This window comes from Silene latifolia, unplaced genomic scaffold (genome assembly GCF_048544455.1).
Source record: "Silene latifolia isolate original U9 population unplaced genomic scaffold, ASM4854445v1 scaffold_134, whole genome shotgun sequence".
In the NCBI taxonomy this organism is placed as follows: Eukaryota; Viridiplantae; Streptophyta; class Magnoliopsida; order Caryophyllales; family Caryophyllaceae; genus Silene; species Silene latifolia.
Window position 1 is genome coordinate 352352 of NW_027413133.1, and position 22578 is coordinate 374929.

The 22578-nt window shown below is 37.0% G+C and overlaps 1 protein-coding gene across 1 annotated transcript; it reads left to right on the forward strand.

Annotated features, from left to right (window-relative positions):
• Positions 1-284: 284 nt before the first annotated feature.
• On the forward strand, positions 285-1610 carry LOC141637697 (uncharacterized). The gene is made up of 2 exons (XM_074447148.1): positions 285-1019; positions 1500-1610. The coding sequence occupies exons 1-2, from the start codon at positions 285-287 to the stop codon at positions 1608-1610; spliced, it is 846 nt and encodes a 281-aa protein (XP_074303249.1).
• The last annotated feature ends 20968 nt before the right edge of the window (positions 1611-22578 follow it).

Below are 22578 nucleotides of genomic sequence, written 5' to 3' on the forward strand. Positions count from 1 at the left end.
AGAAGGGTATTAGAAGGAAATTTAATGACAAAGTGTATGTAAAAGAGCAAAATCCGTATGTGAAAAAGTAACTCCGATATTCACACAAATATTTTCTCATTCAATATAAATATATAATTTGCTACATGGTATCGTGAGCAGGTTTTCTTGCGATATTCTGTCTCTTTCATTTTTTTTTTACTTTCTTGATCGTTCATTATGGTAGATGACAAGAAGAGTGGTAACAATTCCAGTGGCTTTGCTCCAATCGTCAATCGGTGTACGCCTTATCTAGTCAGGATGGCATGGGGGCGAAAATTACTCATGTAACCCTCACAGGGCCGAACTACGAAGAATGGGCAAAGAGTTTCCGGGTTGCATTGGGAGCGAAGAGGAAGTTGGGGTTCATTGATGGAACCCTCAAGCAGAAGCCAGCCAATCCGAATGAATGGGACGATTGGTCGGCCGTCAATTATTCTGTTATCGCGCTGATCTTCAACACCATAGAGGCACGCCCCCGTTCTTCAATTTCTTATCGCGAAATTGCTTTCGATCTCTGGGAAGACATCCGTCTGCGGTTCTCGGTAGGTAATGACATCAAAATCTATCAACTTCAATGTGATCTTGCTGATTGTAAACAAAAACCCGGTGAGTCTATAATGGATTACTATGGTAGAATTAAGAAATTATGGGATCATGTTAATAATTTTGATGCTTTACCCAATTGTGATTGTTGCTCTAAGTGTAATTTAAGCGTTGTGTGGCGTAAGCGGCGAGAGGCCGATCAGGTCCACAGATTTCTTATGGGACTTGAGTCGTATTATATATGCTATTGCTCTTTTTCTAATATAGTAGGTGTTTCGCCACTGCCCTCGATGCAAGTGGTTTATTCTCATCTTGTGCAAGAGGAGGAAGTTCGGAATGTGATGCAGTCTCGTGTCGATGTTGTTTCTCCCATGGCGTGTGCTGTTCGGGATAACAACAACGGGAGACAACAGCAAGCTAAAGGCACCAATGGTGGTACTCGTCTCGGTATCACTGTACTCACTGCAACAAAGACGGGCATACTATGAGTCGGTGTTGGGAAAAGAACGGGTACCCTGCTGATCGTGCAACCACGACGTTCTGAACGAATAGGGGATGCATTGACTTCAGCCTCGACTTCGAATTCTACTACTGCAAATGCCGTTTTTGGTGAGACCCAAGTTGTTACTAATATGGTCCGATTAAATGGTAAGTCTCCTTTCACATGGATAATTGATACGGGTGCTTCGACACACGTTTATTATGATGAAACGTGCTTTGAATCATGTGTGTCGATTTCTCCCGTGAGTATTGGGTTGCCCAATGGTTCAAGTTTAGTTGCTAGCAAGGCCGACACGATTAAACTTAATGATAAATTATTTCTTTATAATGTCCTACTAGTGCCGTCTTTCAAGTGCAATTTGCTCTCAATCTCGCAACTTCTATCTTCACAACAATTGTCTGTGCAATTTAATAATTCTCAATGTGTGATACAGGACCTTGCCTTGACGACGATTGGTGTGGGTAATCTCTCGGATGGGCTCTTTTACTTGACTATGGAGGAACCAATTCGTGTTAATGTCGTGACCGGAGAAAACAGTGTTTAGTTGTGGCATCAACGGATGGGGCATCCTTCACCTCGGGCGATGAAGCACATTCCTTCTGTTTCTCATTTTAATAGTAATTTCCGTCTTGCTCCTTGTGATATTTGTTTTCGAGCAAACCAGACACGAACTCCGTTTCCTTTAAGTGATAATAAAGCTGCCAATTTATTTGATTTAATTCATTGTGACGTTTGGGGACCGTATCATCCTAATCGTGCTTGTGATTCTCGCTATTTTTTGTCTATTGTTGATGATTATTCCCGTTGTGTGTGAGTGTATATCATGAAAACTAAGGATGAAATTCGTAAACTGTAATAACCCGGATTATAAAACAAAGGAAAAACTTATATAAAGTAAATATCAGAGTATAATACTGATAAAAAGGTGAAGGTGACGGAAACACCTGACCAATCCGGTTCGTTACTAAATCCAAAATAAGCTAATACATTATTCAATGGGTTCTTAAAACGTAAAGCAAACTCCTATTTTATTATTAAGCTCGCTTCACACATTCCCTAAGCAAGCATCATCCAGTCAGCAACAATCTGAACAACCTGAGAAGGGGGTCGACAATCAGATGCTCTCCCAGTCATGTTTACAACAATTGAATATAACCAACAATTATTAACAATTGAAATGCAAAACTAGTAAACATGTGAGACCATCTATACTCATGAAAACTTGTCAACAACTCACTACCAAACAATGGCATAAGAAGATAATTATTCGAAATATAAACTCTAAGTCAAACAATATGTGACGACGCGTAAAACAAACCACATTATGACATCATACACATCATAGAACCACCGTGACCATGTATCACGTGACCAAACCAACAACCTAATAGAGCGTATAACAACTGCCTCTAGTTACAAGCACAGTGTATAAAATGAACGCCATTAGAGCGTATAACAACTGCCTCTAACTGTCATAGCGTATAACAATCGCGCCTCGAATCGACAGAGCGTATAACAATCGCTGCCTCCATCGGTGTGGACCGTATAACAACTGCATCCAAGGTACTACGTATAGCGTATAACCACTGCCTATATGTCTAAGACCTGGCCAAACTCTCGGTGCAATAACTGTACACCGAACGACACTCGGGAAACAGAGCGTATAACAACTACCTCCATTACCCCCCCGACCATAGACCATACATCAGACCCCGAAGGGTTGCATTAGTTCATTCCGTTCGGTATATAACTGATACCTCACGTCATCTATACAACCAGCCCACAAACAATGCACAGTATAACTGACCATACATACATATGAATAACATTACTATCAAATCATAGGATAATATAACTGACTATCCTACAATTATATGAACAAGAGTAATAAACGATATATGCAAACATAGCATTACATGATGAAACTGAACGCCATATAACATGTGAAACAAGTATCAAGCATTCAATGTTATAGTACTTCAGCTATAACTTTTAACATTAACCATTCAATGTTATATTAACCCTAACCATAACATGAACTCTGGATGCGAGGTTATAGTAACCTCGACTATAACTTCAACATATACGACTTGAAGTTATACTTACCTCAACTATAATCTTGACACGAAACTCAAAGTTATACTAGTTCCGACCATAACCTTGAGCCATAATTCTCAGGGTATGTTAGTTTCAGCTATAACCTTATGTAACACCCCGATTTATGAAGGAGCCTTTAGCAAGACATTCCCTAATAAACCGAACTGTTACCATCTCGATTTCCCGAGGTAGTGAATAACAAATTAAACTCCAAGGCAAAATATATAATTACTTTAACTTAATTATTACAAAACCTCTTTTACATCAAATTACAAGGAACTAACATAAATGAAAGTGAAAGTCTTCTAAATGATGATCTAGCTACTAAGTCTTCTGATCCAGTGTCTCACGCCCATTAAGCTCCCAGCCTATCTCATAAACCTGTCAAGCCTGCTCCCCAATATTTGGATCGTCACAGGTGTTCACAAATACATAGGGTCAACCACGAGGTTGAGTAGGGAATACAATGAAACAACAAAATATGATATGCATGCTCCTCCGTCACCTCCATCTCCATCTCAACTCATATCTCATAACCTGAACACCCAGACCATACCGATCCCGGTAGACTATATATCGACCGTAGCCGATTTGCCACTCCTTGTTGAGGACATCAGGGCAAGTCTGAGAACCCGCTTTGGGCCTTATCACAACATCATCTTCACCACACCACATCACCACAACATCCTCCATCTCCAATGCATATGAATGCTCAAAAGAAATTAATGCAACACAATATATATATCTTTGAACTGATCAATCATAAAATCATGCCGGTTACCAAATGTTGTGATAACATACTCAATACGATCAATTCAGTCAATCACCTTCCAGTATATGAATCATAACGTAAATCAACAGCCACGAAGCAAGTCAACGTTCACAGTTTGGTCATACGAAACACAAACAAGTCAACACAATTCAACATCAACGATAATAAGTCAAGTGTATTTCCCTACCTTTTCGCAATCCAAGCACACACAAGCAATCACTTATGATCCTTCACTTATCCATCACCTACATAACATAATTATGTATAATTACCATCTACTCAGTCAATTAATCATGCATATAACCTAGACTCATCATAACTTAATAGGAATATCAATTTAAAGAACAAACACGACTTTTCCTGATTTTCCTGCTCATGGCAGACTCGGTATAAAATGAATAACTAATTCCAGAAAATTCGAATTGATGCAAGGCCAATTGAATTGGAACCCCATGAGTCTTAGCTACAATTTATATCTAACGTGTTTTTCTCAAATTCCAAACTTATCAAGGGTTTTCAGACTGATTTCCAAAAACTAACAGAAACCGTCGCATAAAAAGTATTGATTCATAAAACGAGTTTGACAAATGATTCTTAAGTAAAACCAATGCCTAACTCATCTAAACTCTTTAAATTAAATATATGAAAAAGACCCAGCACCAATTCAATATCTAAATTATGTTTTAGAAGTAATCTTTCAGCCTCCACTGATTTGCGGACGTTTTAGATAGACGTTCACAAATAATTTCTTCAGGAAAAACTACACGGTGAAATGCTACCAATTTTCACAGGCATAAACTAGGCTTGGAATAAACATGAGTCTCTTCTTTAACATTTTGCATCCCACGGATTTAAGACAGGTAAAACACTCAAATAATACAGACCAACGAATCTGTAAATTGCTGTAACTATTCCATTCATTTATCTCATACAATTTATAATCAAAAACTCCCAAACCAATTCTAGGGTTACGAAAATTATCCCAATACTACTATAATTATGCTAATAATTGAATAAAGAGGTAATAGGATAGTCTACTTACGAAATAGGATGAGAATAGGCTGAGAAATCGCCTTGCAATTCCTCACGCGGCTCCCTTCACACACGGCTCCCTCTTCTCTCTTTTCTCTCTTTTCTCATGGTTAAAATGAATATGGTGATAGGGAGATTAGGTTTTGGTTAGATGGGTTATACATATAGGATAGGTGCTATTAAGACGATACGGGCCTAGCCTAGTTAGATTAATTAAAACCCGAGTCACATAATTACCCGAGTCACAAATACACTACACGACCCAGCTGGTAACTCGGCCTAATATAATATCATATTAAAATACCGGGTATTACAGTCTACCCTCCTTAAAAGAAACTTCGTCCCGAAGTTTACCCTCTCTACCAACCAACGCAAACGAATTATGAAACGCATATACAAAAGTATGTAAGGCACCCACCAAATTGAATATTAAACGCAAAGATTACATTCCACTCTCCTTAAAATAAACTTCGTCCCCGAAGTTTAACCATAACAGAAACACATCATGTAACACTCCAACATAACCCACACAACGCATAACCAATATAGCCAAACTGAGAAATCACACATGAAAGTATAAAGATTTTACAATCCTACCCTCCTTAAACATGGTTACGTCCCCGTAACCTTCATTATTATAACAAAAGTTCTCAAACTACGCTAACAATCGAAAGAGGATAAAAGATTCACAACTCACGTTCAAGTTAACTAATCCCTACTAAAGACAATCAATATACAAGCTCTCTCAAGGAAGCTACGATTCTATTGCTTTCTGACAAAGACATCGCCACGGATCGGAGCAAAAGCCATGTTGAATAACTTAAGACATTTCAGTATTAATCTAAACACTCTTCATATCAATCAATACATGCAATAACATTCACAGAGGATCTCGCTTGTCAATCTAATTTATACATTACTACTCGGGTTACAAAGATGAAGATGCTTAGGTGCTCACATATGGTTCATGTCAAATAGCATATTTTCCAAGAAATATTGGTCGAATGACGAATGACGAATGCACATTGATTGGCAAATTTTACAAGCTTATTGGTCGAGTCAGTCAAGCGAGTAAACAACGATATTGGAAAGTTAACATACAATACTATCATACATAAAATTTCATTCTTGGTGTTAAATATATTTAAACTGCACCCAACACCATGACATAAAAGATTAAATGTATTTAACTACACCAATTTTACAAATATTCATTACATATCATGCTAATATCAACATACCATGTTAACACACAACTCACTTAAATCACCACATTACATTTCCCGTTTTGACATTCGTAACTAACCACAACCCACTAATTCACTACATGAACGAACAACATGACTAAATTAACCCACTATTTGTGACTCCGTTCTAGCTTAATTCCCCCAGACTAGCAAATATCATGAAACCATACAACCAGACACTAATCGGGTCGAAATCTCATTCTGAATTTATACTCACACGACAAAATTTAACTTCATTTTCAAAACTTTTACTTTCATACTGGACGGTGAATAACTTTCTTAACATAAATCTTATAACAGAGTCGTCCATAGAATCCATTTGACTCAAAATCAGATAAACTTAACTCAATTCCTTCAAACAATACAAGCTTAGATGTCGACTCATATTTCGTAATTTACAGGTTCATCTTATTCATTTCAGTCCTATCTTTACTAATGAACGACTATTACCTCAACATCAGGATTTTAGTTGCACTTCTTTACTCAGTTATATTCACGGCTAACACGACTACATCATTTAATCGGAGACCTTTTAGATAGTACACATTCCCTGGTGACGTCTCAAAGAAAGCATACGATTCGTACCATGATGTAAAGCAAGTAACTACAAATTAACTGTGTTCAATCAAAATTTTACGTCTTTATTACAGATCTATTTATCACGGGTTGCATGGTCACACAAAAGTATAAGTACCAACTTAATCACATGTTAAATTTTAAAACGATTTATCACGTCATAAGAACTAGACAAGAGTCTAACCATATAGTCAATATAAGAAGATTATTAGTTTAGATCGGAGGCACATTATAAAATTCCTAGTTAAACTCCTTACGGAACCATCGATTGTAAGCGTCATGAGTAATTAACTTAATAATGTAGAAGTCAAACAACTGAAATTACAATTGAGTATTAATGGTTATATGATTCACAATAACAACAAAATTACTTCCATATCACACATATGTTTAACATTTTAGCAACCATACCATTCAATTGTATCCATCAACTCAGTATAATTCATTTTCAGCAAAATAAAAGATATCGCATAAACAACTTAAACATGTACATATACCATCATATAACTTGTACAACATTATCTATGACAAAAGATTAGCAAGGTGAACAAGTTCTCTGGTTTGCACGGTTTGAACAAATAGGCAACTCGCGGCTCAATTAAACGTAACTATAACGACTATCATTTAAACATATGCATAACATGTGAATCATCAAAGGGTTATCTCATTATAATTCATAGCGACGGTTCGAGAATATATTTCAAATATCGTAACTATATCGTAACTATATCAAACTATATTTCAAATATCGTGACAATTGCAACAATCACCTTAGCATTTCATGACAATACAACTATGAACATATCCAATAAGAAGCAACAATACTATTTTATTATCATATCATAAGTTTAGGTTCAACTGAAATAAATTAATGCAATGAAAGTAATAAGTATAACTATAGGCACACAGACTCACATAAAAGACATTAGAACTCAGATGACATCCTACATGTGTGAACATTTAGACATACTCATTACTACCATCCATGTGTAAACATTTGAACATAATTATTATAAATATTCATGCGAGTATATTAGAACAATCAAGTTAACATTTAACGCCACGAACTTTACCAAGATATGACAATATAGTTTTATATTTATATATATTCGACCACTATACAAATATGATGAACACACCAGAGATATTATAACATGCCAAGCATAAAATATGCTAACAACTGGACTCGTATAAAATATTTCACCCTCGAATAAGAATCAAATTAAGCTATTCAATTTCACTCATACTATATATAAACTAAACTTTAATTTTTTTTATCACTAGTTAAGATACATAACCAATGAATATGTGTGCTATTATCATCATATAAGGACACTATAATTTCACACTAATAAGGCTCATGAAATAATCGAACAACTGCATGAAAACTCAACATAGCATTCACATTTTAAAAGTTATGATTCACGTTGTAACTTCCAAAAAAATCACGAATAAATAACCGTTCAACGAAAACTTGAGTTATATTACTTTTTATAACATACAGAGAGTTAATAATTCGTGAGAAAAAGAATGAGGTCCAAAGCTCAAGAATTCAATTTTTAAAGGATTCTACAACTCAGTTGGTCCAAACAAGTATGTGACAACAATTGGTCCGAAACTTGGGTTAGTTTGCAAAACTTAACATTTAATATAGAGACATCAAGAATTTTCGTGGCTTATCAATTTGAAAACATATGCGAATCTTCTGAACGATGGAGTTGGAATTATGCAAAAATTATTAATACAATTTAAATGAGGATTTTTACAAAATCGTTGGTCGAAACATCACTGCACAGGAACTTCCTGACCACAGCCCACTAAAATATTTATTACTCCTAATCCATATATCCTATAAGCATGAAACCAACGCCAAATGAACACTAACTCACGAGGTTATGTCTCATAAAATTTTCATCCATAGGCAATAAACAGAAAAGAAATGGCAGTAAGGTTAATTAAAGAGTAAAATCAAACAAAACGAGTTTCAGCACTAGGTCATTCTTTACTATGTTACAAGCTCTTATGAACATACTATGTATACTAACCCATCCCAACTTAAATCTCACACTTTGTACTTACGTAAACATCTATCCCATAGAATCCCTTCGCATATCGATCTACTCCTTACATCTAAATCACGATTGCTATGACTAGAAACAAGCAATTCAATAGTGTTTTCTGATTACTATCACAATACTATACTAGCATGGCTTCGGGATCACATAACCGCATATCACTAGATATAATAGCACTATCAACACGTCATTCACATCCATCCAGATAAATATCATCAATTCGCAATTATTTTCACGCTCACGATTACCACAATCCACCACTTCATTGATTATCAATCTGAACACGAAAATTTATTTCTCATCTCCACAACATCATATGATCACGTCATCATTCATACAAAATACTTACCGTGACGTTGTCCTACAGAATGGTTAGAATATATGGGTCTCAAGGTATACATCAACTCGATTATATCCAAGGTTTTCCTTCTAACTACCCCATTCACTCAATTTTCAAGCGGGTTACCTGGTTCAAAACTGAGAGGGCAAAAGAGCACGTATTAAGGGCGCCTTCTTAACCGCACTGTGAGCTCCTAACAGTTTATTCCCAGGGGTTCATTTTATTTAGACACATCCTACGTTCATTGGGTTCATTGGTTTAGGCCTGAGGATCGTTCGCTCTGATACCACTTTGTAACACCCCGATTTATGAAGGAGCCTTTAGCAAGACATTCCCTAATAAACCGAACTGTTACCATCTCGGTTTCCCGAGGTAGTGAATAACAAATTAAACTCCAAGGCAAAATATATAATTACTTTAACTTAATTATTACAAAACCTCTTTTACATCAAATTACAAGGAACTAACATAAATGAAAGTGAAAGTCTTCTAAATGATGATCTAGCTACTAAGTCTTCTGATCCAGTGTCTCACGCCCATCAAGCTCCCAGCCTATCTCATAAACCCGTCAAGCCCGCTCCCAATATTTGGATCGTCACGGTGTTCACGAATACACAGGGTCAACCACGAGGTTGAGTAGGGAATACAATGAAACAACAAAATATGATATGCATGCTCCTCCGTCACCTCCATCTCCATCTCAACTCATATCTCATAACCCGAACACCCAACCATACCGATCCCCGGTAGACTATATATCGACCGTAGCCGATCCGCACCGCACTTGTTGAGGACAACAGGCAAGTCCTGCAGAACCCGCCCGGGCCTTATCACAACATCATCTTCACCACACCACATCACCACAACATCCTCCATCTCCAATGCATATGAATGCTCAAAAGAAATTAATGCAACACAATATATATATCTTTGAACTGATCAATCATAAAATCATGCCGGTTACCAAATATTGTGATAACATACTCAATACGATCAATTCAGTCAATCACCTTCCAAAGATATGAATCATAACGTAAATCAACAACCACGAAGCAAGTCAACGTTCACAGTTTGGTCATACGAAACACAAACAAGTCAACACAATTCAACATCAACGATAATAAGTCAAGTGTATTTCCCTACCTTTTCGCAATCCAAGCACACACAAGCAATCACTTATGATCCTTCACTTATCCATCACCTACATAACATAATTATGTATAATTACCATCTACTCAGTCAATTAATCATGCATATAACCTAGACTCATCATAACTTAATAGGAATATCAATTTAAAGAACAAACACGACTTTTCCTGATTTTCCTGCTCATGGCAGACTCGGTATAAAATGAATAACTAATTCCCGAAAATTCGAATTGATGCAAGGCCAATTGAATTGGAACCCCATGAGTCTTAGCTACAATTTATATCTAACGTGTTTTTCTCAAATTCCAAACTTATCAAGGGTTTTCAGACTGATTTCCAAAAACTGACAGAAACCGTCGCATAAAAAGTATTGATTCATAAAACGAGTTTGACAAATGATTCTTAAGTAAAACCAACGCCTAACTCATCTAAACTCTTTAAATTAAATATATGAAAAAGACCCAGCACCAATTCAATATCTAAATTATGTTTTAGAAGTAATCTTTCAGCCTCTACTGATTTGCGGACTTTTTAGATAGACGTCCACAAATAATTTCTTCAGGAAAAACTACATGGTGAAATGCTACCAATTTTCGCAGGCATAAACTAGGCTTGGAATAAACATGAGTCTCTTCTTTAACATTTTGCATCCCACGGATTTAAGACAGGTATAACACTCAAATAATACAGACCAACGAATCTGTAAATTGCTGTAACTATTCCATTCATTTATCTCATACAATTTATAATCAAAAACTCCCAAACCAATTCTAGGGTTACGAAAATTATCCCAATACTACTATAATTATGCTAATAATTGAATAAATAGTTAATAGGATAGTCTACTTACGAAATAGGATGAGAATAGGCTGAGAAATCGCCTTGCAATTCCTCACGCGGCTCCCTTCACACACGGCTCCCTCTTCTCTCTTTTCTCTCTTTTCTCATGGTTAAAATGAATATGGTGATAGGGAGATTAGGTTTTGGTTAGATGGGTTATACATATAGGATAGGTGCTATTAAGACGATACGGGCCTAGCCTAGTTAGATTAATTAAAACCCGAGTCACATAATTACCCGAGTCACAAATACACTACACGACCCAGCTGGTAACTCGGCCTAATATAATATCATATTAAAATACCGGGTATTACACCTTAACTCGTATCCAATGTTATAGTAGATTCAGCTATTACCTGGATTCATATTTCCAAGGTTATACCCGTTTCAGCCATAACTAGAGTAACTACCCAAAGTTGTATTAACTTTAGCTATAACACTTGAATCATCATCAAGGTTATACTAGCTTTAGCTATAACTTTGGAAAGAACTCTTGGCCGCCTACCATGCCGCCACTAGGGTTTGATTCGTAAACCCTAATTGCGCTCATGACACCCATAATAAACATGTAAACAATATACGGGACATAATTAAAACATTAAACCATATACAAACATGCGAAAACATAATTAACATGATAATAAACAATCAAACACGCACCAATTTCACAAATCAATTATTAAATCATGTAAATTACATCAATTGACATAAACACAATTAAAGGAAAACTGTAACAACCCGGATTATAAAACAAAGGAAAAACTTATATAAAGAGAATATCAGAGTACGATACTGGCAAAAGGGTCAAGGTGGCGGAAACACCTGACCAATCCGGTTAGCTACTAAATCCAAAACAACTAATACATTATTCAAAAGGTTCTTAAAACTTAAAAACAAACTCCTATTTTATTATTAAGCTCGCTTCGCACACTCCCCAAGCAAGCATTAACCAAACAGCAACAAACTGAACAACCTGAAAAGGGGGTCGACAATCAGTCAGGAGTAACTAGATGCTCTCCCAGTCATATTTACAACAATTGAACATAACGAACAATCATTAACAATTGAAATGCAAAACTAGTAAACATGTGAGACCATCTATACTCATGAAGACTCGACACCAACTTATCATTAATCAACAATATACGAAGATATAAACACAACGTACGACATTGCTAACCATATGAAATCAACTACGAAAGAACCAAATAACCAATCACGGAGCGTATATCAACTGCCTCCACTTACCCTAGCATAGTGTATAGAACGAACGCCGTTAGAGCGTATAACAACTGCCTCTAACTGTCAAAGCGTATAACAATCGCTTTGCCCGAACGGATGGAGCGTATAACAACTGCCTCCATCGGTGTGGATCGTATTACAACTGCATCCACGGTACTATGTATAGCGTATATCAACTGCCTATATGCCTAAGACCTCTCGGTGCAATAACTGTACACCGAACGACACACGGGGACCAGAGCGTATAACAACTGCCTCTAGCCAATCCCGAACTTAGACCTACGACAAGTCCCACAAGGGGTGGCGTTTGCTCATTCCGATCAGTATGTAACTGATACCTCACGTCATCTATACAACTGGCCCATAAACAATGCACAATATAACTGACCATACATACACGTGAATAACACCACTATCAAATCATAGAATAATATAGCTAACCATCCTACGATTATATGAACAAGCGTAATAAACGATATATGCAAGCACAACGTTATATAATGAAACTGAATACCACACAATATGCGAAACAAGTATCAACCATTCAATGTTATAGTACTTCAGTTATAACTTTCAACATTAACCATTCAATGTTATAGTAACCCTAACCATAACATGGACTCTGGATGCGAGGTTATAGTAACCTCGACTATAACTTCAACATATAAGACTTGAAGTTATACGTAACTCAACTATAACCTTGACACAAAACTCAAAGTTATACTAGTTCCAACCATAACCTTGAGCCATAAATCTCAGGGTACGTTAGTTCCAGCTATAACCTTATCTCGTACTTCAATGTTATAGTAGTTTCAGCCATAACTAGAGTAACTACCCAAAGTCATATTAACTTTAGCTATAACACATGAATCATCATCAAGGTTATACTAGCTTTAGCTATAACTTTGGAGAGAACTCTTGTCCGCCTATCATGCCGCCACTAGGGTTTATTCGTAAACCCTAATTGCGCTCATGACACCCATAATTTAATGCATAAGCAACATATGATATATAATTATTACATAAAAACATATACGAACATGTGAAACATATTTAATCATGATAACAAATAATCAAACATGTGCCAATCATGCAAAACAATCATTAAATCATATTAATTACATCAATTGGCATAAACACAATTAAAAGAGAAACACCTAGTTACCTTATTAAGCAAATAATCCTAAAGATCATCTTCAACGATGTAAACGTCCTCTCCAGGAGCAACTTCCACGCCTTCATAAAATCATCCACGTGCCAAAGATAACGAATCTAATAAATATACTAACTATATATATATATAAACTATAAAAACTATAAAACTATGCGAAAACATAAAACTTACGAAGAAGATAGATGAATCCAAGAAGTAGGATCAATATAAGCACGAAAGATGATGAAGGAGGAGGAAAGAGGCACACGAAAACCATAAAAGAGGGGTAGGGCGTGCGGCACCAAGAGAAAGAGAGAAGAAGGAAGAGATTAGGTTTAGGGTTTTGAGAATTATGAGGAAAGAAAAGCAAGGGTTTGGTTTTCTCTCATATTTATAGAGAAGCTGATGGGTTTATTCTAGGTTTAAGCCCAAAACTCACCCATTTACACCAAGAAACACGTGAGACCCAAGGAAGGAGCGAGTCTTCACCGTTTTCGAGCCCAACGAGCCCAAAAGACAAGAGACGGATATTTTCCCGGAAACTAAAATATGAAATATGGGAAAATAAAATTATAAAATTATATTACGGAAACTAGGGGTGTTACAATCCAACCACCTAAAAAGAAGTTTCGTCCTCGAAACTTGATAAGAGAACTACCTCACTCGAAAAGATGTGGATGATTCTCTTGCATAGACGCTTCGGTTTCCCAAGTCTCTTGCTCAAACTTCTGACTCCTCCACAGAACCCGAACCAAAGGTACAACCTTATTCCTTAACTTCTTCTCCTGACATTCCAAAATGCGAACAGGACGTTCCTCATAAGTCAGGTTAGGCTCAACCTCGATAACATCAGCCTGTAGAACATGAGAAGGATCACTGCGATAACGACGCAACTGTGACACATGGAACACATCGTGAACCTTCGACAGATTCGGAGGTAAAGCCAACCTATAGGCTACCTCGCCAACTCTCTCGAGCACCTCATACGGTCCAATGTACTTAGGACTAAGCTTGCCCTTAAGCCCAAACCTCTTAACACCTTTCATCGGCGAAACCTTAAGAAAAACTTTATCGCTAACCTCAAACCCAATCGGCCTACGCCGCAAGTTTGCATACATCTTCTGTCGATCCTAGGCTACCTTAAGCTTCTCACGGATCAACCTCACTTGCTCAATCGATTCTTGAACCAACTCTGGGCCAAGAACGACAGCCTCACTAGAATCGTCCCAACACAAAGGACTACGACACTTCCTTCCATAAAGTGCCTCAAACGGAGCCATCTGAATACTAGCTTGGTAACTGTTATTATAGGAGAACTCCACAAGCGGTAAACTCTTCTCCCAACTAACTTGGAACTCCAAAGCACAAGCTCGCAACATATCCTCAAGCGTCTGAATCGTACGCTCAGTCTGACCATCAGTTGTAGCATGAAAAGCCGTACTCATCTTAAGTTCACTACCCAAAGCCAACTGAAGCTTCTTCCAAAACTGAGAACAAAACCTCGGATCACGGTCATAGATGATATCCTTAGGAACCCCATGAAGACGAATGATCTCTCGTTGATAAGCATTCGCTAGTTCCTCGAGACTCCAAGTCTCCTTCATCGGAATGAAATGCGCGACCTTAGTCAAACGATCAACTACGACCTAAATCGCATTCATTCCTCTCGGCGACCTCGGAAAACCCATAACGAAGTCCATCGAAATCCAATCCCATTTCCATGTGGGAATCTCCAAAGGTTGCAGTAGACCACCAGGTCTCTGATGTTCGAACTTAACCTTCTGACAAACCAAGCAACGACTCACAAATTCGGCGATCTCTTTCTTCATACCCGACCACTAAAACTTTAACTTCAGATCCTTATACATCTTATCACCACCAGAATGAACCGAATAGGGAGTACTATGAGCCTCTTTGAGAATCTTACATTTTAAGACCTCGCAGCCAGGCACACACCAATGACCTTGGAATCGTAGACCATCATCAGGTCCAACGTCGAAGTCTCTGGCGCGCCCTTCGCTTATAGCGACTCAAACTCCTTCTAAGTATTCATCCTCTATTTGCTTAACTCGGATCTCACGGAGGATCTCGGGTTCAGCAACCATCGCACTCAAATCTAAAGTACCAGGAAGAACTACCTCAAGGCTCATCTTCTGGAACTCTCGACTCAAGTCGTCAGGTAACACCAACACAGATCTCATAGCATGACACACCTTACGACTTAAAGCGTCGGCAACCACGTTTGCCTTACCCTCATGATACTGCAGCTCAATCTTGTAGTCGTTAAGAAGCTCCAATCAACGTCTCTGCCTCATGTTAAGATCTCTCTGAGTGAAGATATACTTCAAGCTCTTATGATCCGTATAAAAGTTACAAGAGATTCCATACAAGTAGTGTCGCCACAGCTTAAGTGCAAACACCACTGCTGCTAACTCAAGATCGTGAGTCGGATAGTTCGTCTCGTGAACTTTCAATTGAAGGGACGCATAAGCCACAACTTTACCCTTCTGCATCAAGACACAACCCAACCCAAACTTTGACGCATCGCAGAACACATCGAACTCAACGCCCTCTTCTGGTAGAGTCAACACAGGAGCGGTAATCAACTTTTTCTTCAACTCCTGAAAAGCAGCTTCACAAGCCTCTGTCCAAATGAACTTGGATTCCTTCTTCATTAACTGAGTTAACGCTAGAACAGTTTAGCATTAACTTCTCACAAATCCATAAATTACAGTTCGTCTCTTTCAATCAATTCTTTAAACGGCACGATCATTAACTAACTCCTCAACGGATAAACCATAAAATCTTTCATAACTAACTAATTACCATTAATGATCCTTACTCCTCAAATATGGTATTCTATTAAACACGAGCATAGTCCCTAAAATTCCCAACATGCTTAGTATAAACTCCACGATAACATTCATTCCATTTCCATTACTCTACTCTCGATCCATAAATAACTCGCATAATTTTTCCTTAGCACATGGCAAAACTCAATAATTCTAACCATTAAAAGCATAAGCCACAATATTTCCCAAATGATATCATAAGATAAGTCTACTCATTATGTCTCTCACTTCTTGTGAAACTATGAAACCACAATCATACATCTTATACCACAAATCATCACCCTCAATCGTCAATAAGGATTTCCTCAAATATATGAAAGAATCTAACACCTATAATCCCAAAAGAAACATCATTATAACAACCTTTATTCCCAAAGTAAACTTTATCTCAACAACCACTAATCCCAAAATAAACTCCCTCGTTACCAAATGCATAATAATAAACACTCTTTTCTTTCATACTTCAACATCCCAACCTTCCAGTCAATCCTAACTTGAAGCCTCAACAAACCACAAGAAGATCAACTTTGAAATCACCTCAAACAAGGACAACACCACCAAATTATCCAAAAAGGATGATAGTACGATAAGAGTAAAGCTCAGATTACCAAGGATTAAAAGTTTTGACCAACATATAACCAAAATGCATGACACGTAACATGCAAAGGACATTTTCAAAATTGACCGTCTTTAAAATCAACAAGGCATGCTCGAAAAAAGTCACACACAATCAACACATTTTATACAATTAATGACGAAACAAAACATCGAGTCATAAACAACACAATATATAAAACATACATTTAATAAAATTAATAACGATCAACAATAAGACATAAACAAACAAATACATGAACAAAACATGTAATACAATTAATAACAATGCGAAACATTAAGGCATAAACATGTGAGTACATGATCAATACATGTAATACAATTAATAAAAATATGAAACATTATAGCATAAACAGACAAGTGCGCGAACAACAAATGTAACACAATTAATAATTATACAAATAATTAGCGCATAATCAAACAAGTCCTTAATTGTTTCTACCCCATTTACTCTCACTCATTTACTAAGTCAACTTATTTTAGTCATCAACTAAGCGAGAGTTGGGAGCGTGTTCGCTCTGATACCAACTGTAACAACCCGGATTATAAAACAAAGAAAAAACTTATATAAAGTAAATATCAGAGTATAATACTGATAAAAGGGTGAAGGTGGCGGAAACACCTGACCAATACGGTTCGTTACTAAATCCAAAACAAGCTAATACATTATTCAATGGGTTCTTAAAACGTAAAGCAAACTCCTATTTTATTATTAAGCTCGCTTTACACATTCCCCAAGCAAGCATCATCCAGTCAGCAACAATCTGAACAACTTGAGAAGGGGGTCGACAATCAGATGCTCTCCCAGTCATGTTTACAACAATTGAATATAACCAACAATTACTAACAATTGAAATGCAAAACTAGTAAACATGTGAGACCATCTATACTCATGAAAACTTGACAACAACTCACTACCAAACAATGGCATAAGAAGATAATTATTCGAAATATTAACTCTAAGTCAAACAACATGTGACGACGCATAAAACAAACCACATTATGACATCATACACATCATAGAACCACCGTGACCACGTATCATGTGACCAAACCAACAACCTAATAGAGCGTATAACAACTGCCTCTAGTTACAAGCACAGTGTATAAAATGAACGCCATTAGAGCGTATAACAACTGCCTCTAACTGTCAGAGCGTATAACAACTGCCTCTGAACTGACGGAGCGTATAACAACTGCCTCCATCGGTGTGGACCGTATAACAACTGCATCCAAGGTACTACGTATAGCGTATAATCACTGCCTATATGTCTAAGACCTGGCCAGACGTACACCGAACGACACTCGGGGAACAGAGCGTATAACAACTGCCTCCATTACCCCCCGACCATAGACCATACACCAGACCCCGAAGGGTTGCATTAGTTCATTCCGTTCGGTATATAACTGATACCTCACGTCATCTATACAACCAGCCCACAAACAATGCACAGTATAACTGACCATACATACATATGAATAACATTACTATCAAATCATAGGATAATATAACTGACTATCCTACAATTATATGAACAAGAGTAATAAACGATATATGCAAACATAGCATTACATGATGAAACTGAACGCCATATAACATGTGAAACAAGTATCAACCATTCAATGTTATAGTACTTCAACTATAACTTTTAACATTAACCATTCAATGTTATAGTAACCCTAACCATAACATGAACTCTGGATACGAGGTTATAGTAACCTCGACTATAACTTCAACATATACGACTTGAAGTTATACTTAACTCAACTATAACCTTGACACGAAACTCAAAGTTATACTAGTTCCAACCATAACCTTGAGCCATAATTCTCAGGGTATGTTAGTTTCAGCTATAACCTTAACTCGTATCCAATGTTATAGTAGATTCAGCTATAACCTGGATTCATATTTCCAAGGTTATACCCGTTTCAGCCATAACTAGAGTAACTACCCAAAGTTGTATTAACTTTAGCTATAACACTTGAATCATCATCAAGGTTATACTAGCTTTAGCTATAACTTTGGAAATAACTCTTGGCCGCCTACCATGCCGTCACTAGGGTTTGATTCGTAAACCCTAATTGCGCTCATGACACCCATAATAAACATGTAAACAATATACGGGACATAATTAAAACATTAAACCATATACAAACATGTGAAAACATAATTAACATGATAATAAACAATCAAACACGCACCAATTTCACAAATCAATTATTAAATCATGTAAATTATATCAATTGACATAAACACAATTAAAGGAAAACACCTAGTTACCTTTTTAGCAATTAATGATGCAAATTAATAAAAACCTCCAAGAAAGACACGATCAACAAGACTTGTCTCCAACACGTGTCCACGCCCAAAATCGACTTTAAACAAACGCACAAAGCGAAACCCTTGAAAACGTCATGAAAGACTCTTCTTCTTCTTTACCCATTAAAAATAAGAGACCTTAAAGGTAGGTCTAAAGGTTCATACAAAAAACTCCCATAAAATTATTTGGAGATGAATAAGTTGTAAAGATAAGAGCAAGGATTATGAAAATATAATTCGTGTATGAGTTTGGAAGAAGAAAAGATATACAACAATGAAGTCAAAGGGAGAAAAGAGAACAAAAGAGAGAAATAGAGGAGGAAGGCGCGGCATGGTCTCACGCGAAACAAAAAGAGGGAGCAACTTGCCAACTAGCTTAGGGTTTTATATTTATAAGGAGAATAAGTGGGTTTTGGGTCCATTACCTCATACAATGGATTATCTGATTATGAATTAGGTTGGACCATATTAAAACGTAAGGAGAGCTTATATTAGAAAAGTAATTATTATATTAAAATAATAAAATTGAGCACGGACATTTTAACTCTTCCAAAAGTAGATTAAAATGAGAAATAATAAAATAGAGAACGAAGACGATAAATATAAATATTTCCAAAATACATTAATATACTTTGAAATAATTAATTTATTAAAATACTTTTATAATAAAATATTATTATAAAATACGGGGTATTATATAAACTCCTTTGCGATTTCTTTTCTCTTATTGCTACATAGTTTAATGGTTATGTGAAAACAATAAGAAGTGATAATGGGACGGAATTTCGTGGACTTCTTTCTTATTTTAGTGACCGTGGCATAATTTATCAAACTTCTATGGTTAAAAAGCCTCCGCAAAATGCTCGGGTTGAACGAAAATGATACCGTCGTAGAGTACCAAAGATAAATTTATATTTCCAAACTACTACTATAGCTAGTGGCAGTCAGGGTCGAACCACAGAGAGGCGATGCAATTATTAGTTGTCTAATTTAATCTAAAGTAACAATTGTGAGGGGGATTGTTTTGAAGAGTTCTATAGCTAATGAGCAATAAAATAAAGAAATGGATAAAAACAAATATCAAAAGGGTGCTAAGATGGTCGGTTCACTATAGTTTCGGCGGCAGTATACTAGGTAAGCCTGAAACAATCACGTGAGACGGGAAAATAAGAAGTCCTCTGACACGTCTGTCGCGTACCTGTCAAAAATAAAACCTAACGGTCTCAACTAAATATGTAGTAGAGGCAGTCGAGTATCGAATCCACAGGGAGGAATGTAACTACAGCTATCTATTTCTAATCCTAAGGTAACAATTGGGTTGATTAAAATTTGGTTTCTAACTACGGAGTTGAAGGAAGAGAAATAAGGAAAGAGCAGCAAAGCAGGAAATGAATTAAACTATCAATAAGAGAGAGGCATGTCGGGACTTCGGTTCACTACGGTAGTTCAACAACTTAGCAGTAAATGACTCAGACGAACTAACTGTGAGACGGATATTAGAAGGTCCTTTCGGTCCACTTCCCACCCTAAAATACCACTAACTTAACTTTCGTCCTCATTAGGGTAGTCTACTGTTTATAGCAGGCCTATTTAGTCCAATCTTTCGATCCAGGATTAATTGTAGCCAGTTTAATAGGTGACATAGAAGCGTGCACTCAACTAGGTCGGTGATTACAGTTATATTGCTATAGTGACAGAGTCTCTTAGATAATTCGTCTAATTCATTCACTACGTCGTCATTATTCTACCGCAGATCCCCTAATCCCAACATGAAGAGGTTTAGCTACTCATATTCATAACTAATCTAACAGCACATAAAATTCCAGCAGAAGACATAACGAAATAATAATTATAAAGCGCAATAACAGAAATTAGGGTAAGAAATAATGATAACATAAACAAGAATTAAGAGCAACAAAAGGTTAATTATTATTAAGAGAAGGAGGAGATTACAATCTGAGCAATCCGGCGTAAAGAACGACGAAATCCGAGTGCAATAATCCCCAAGTGAAAGCAACGTAAAAGTAACAGTAGGTTTTTCTAATATGAATGATAGTAAAAGAGATAGTCTGAGAGTAAAAAAGATGCTAATTAACCTAGTAATCCTCGGTTAAATAGAAAAAGTCTAAGTGTTTATGCGGAAATACTAAAACACGGACTGATTAAGCCCACGAAGTCAAAAGCCTCTCGATCGAGTAGATTAGACTACTCGATCGACCATCAGCTCAGGGGAAACTCCTCGATCGACCTTCAGGGAACTCGATCGAGGACTGGTCATGTGTGGATCACTCGATCGAGTAAGCAGTAGCTCGATCGAGTCTTGGGAAGCTTAGGGATCACTCGATAGACCACCAAACAGCTCGATAGACCACCTGGGTCTTCAATTCAGCTCACGTCTTCACCAAAATGCCTCGTAAAGCGTGCGACGACACTTCTAAGTGCAACATCTCACTTTGGGATGGTCCCGTCTCCTCTAAATGCATGCAAAAGGACAGAAAAGAGCATGGTTCCGCTACTTTCGCGATCATTCCTACAAAAAGGACCAAATACACCAAAGTAGCCAATTCGGGGCAAAATACTATAAAAATAGCATAGAAATGCATAGAAATACGTGCTGAAATAGGCCAAAAAGACTATACATTAGGCACGTATCAAATCTCCCCAAACCAAACCTTTACTCGCCCTCGAGTAAACTCAAAACTAAACTAATGGAACGGAAATGATAACTCAGAGCTAGCTTAACTTGTCTACTTGAACCACTTTAATGCAACAGAAATCAACAGTTAAAGCTAGGCAGTCAATACGCAAACGAATTATAAGCTGTTCATAAATAAAGCTGACCTATCGACCTTGCAAGACCAACAAAACTGGACTCTCTCGTGGTCACTCTTCTCTCATGAAGCAAAGGGCAAATGTTATATGTAAAAGAGAGAAGAAAGACAGTCACTCACCTAACTGCGACCTACATAGCATGCATGCAACAAAAATGAAAGACAATTCAAGTACTAATGCACACACTCCAACCAATAATGTCCGTCACAGCCGAGGGTTTGCAAATAATATGGGAATAGTGAGGTTCAGGTGAGAAAGGGCAAAACAAGTTATGGAAATGTGGAGGTAAAAGCGTCAAGCTAGTTCCTGACAGGACCATAATAAACTATCCGGATCTCAAACTGACTGAAAGACTAACACAGGTGCCCTTC

Bases quoted from the DNA above. Each gene is read 5' to 3' on its own strand.
- LOC141637697 (XM_074447148.1), top strand. From the start codon at position 285: ATGGGGGCGAAAATTACTCATGTAACCCTCACAGGGCCGAACTACGAA. The intron at 1,020-1,499 runs GTACTCACTGCA...TGTGTGATACAG, and splicing joins GTACTCGTCTCGGTATCACT to GACCTTGCCTTGACGACGAT.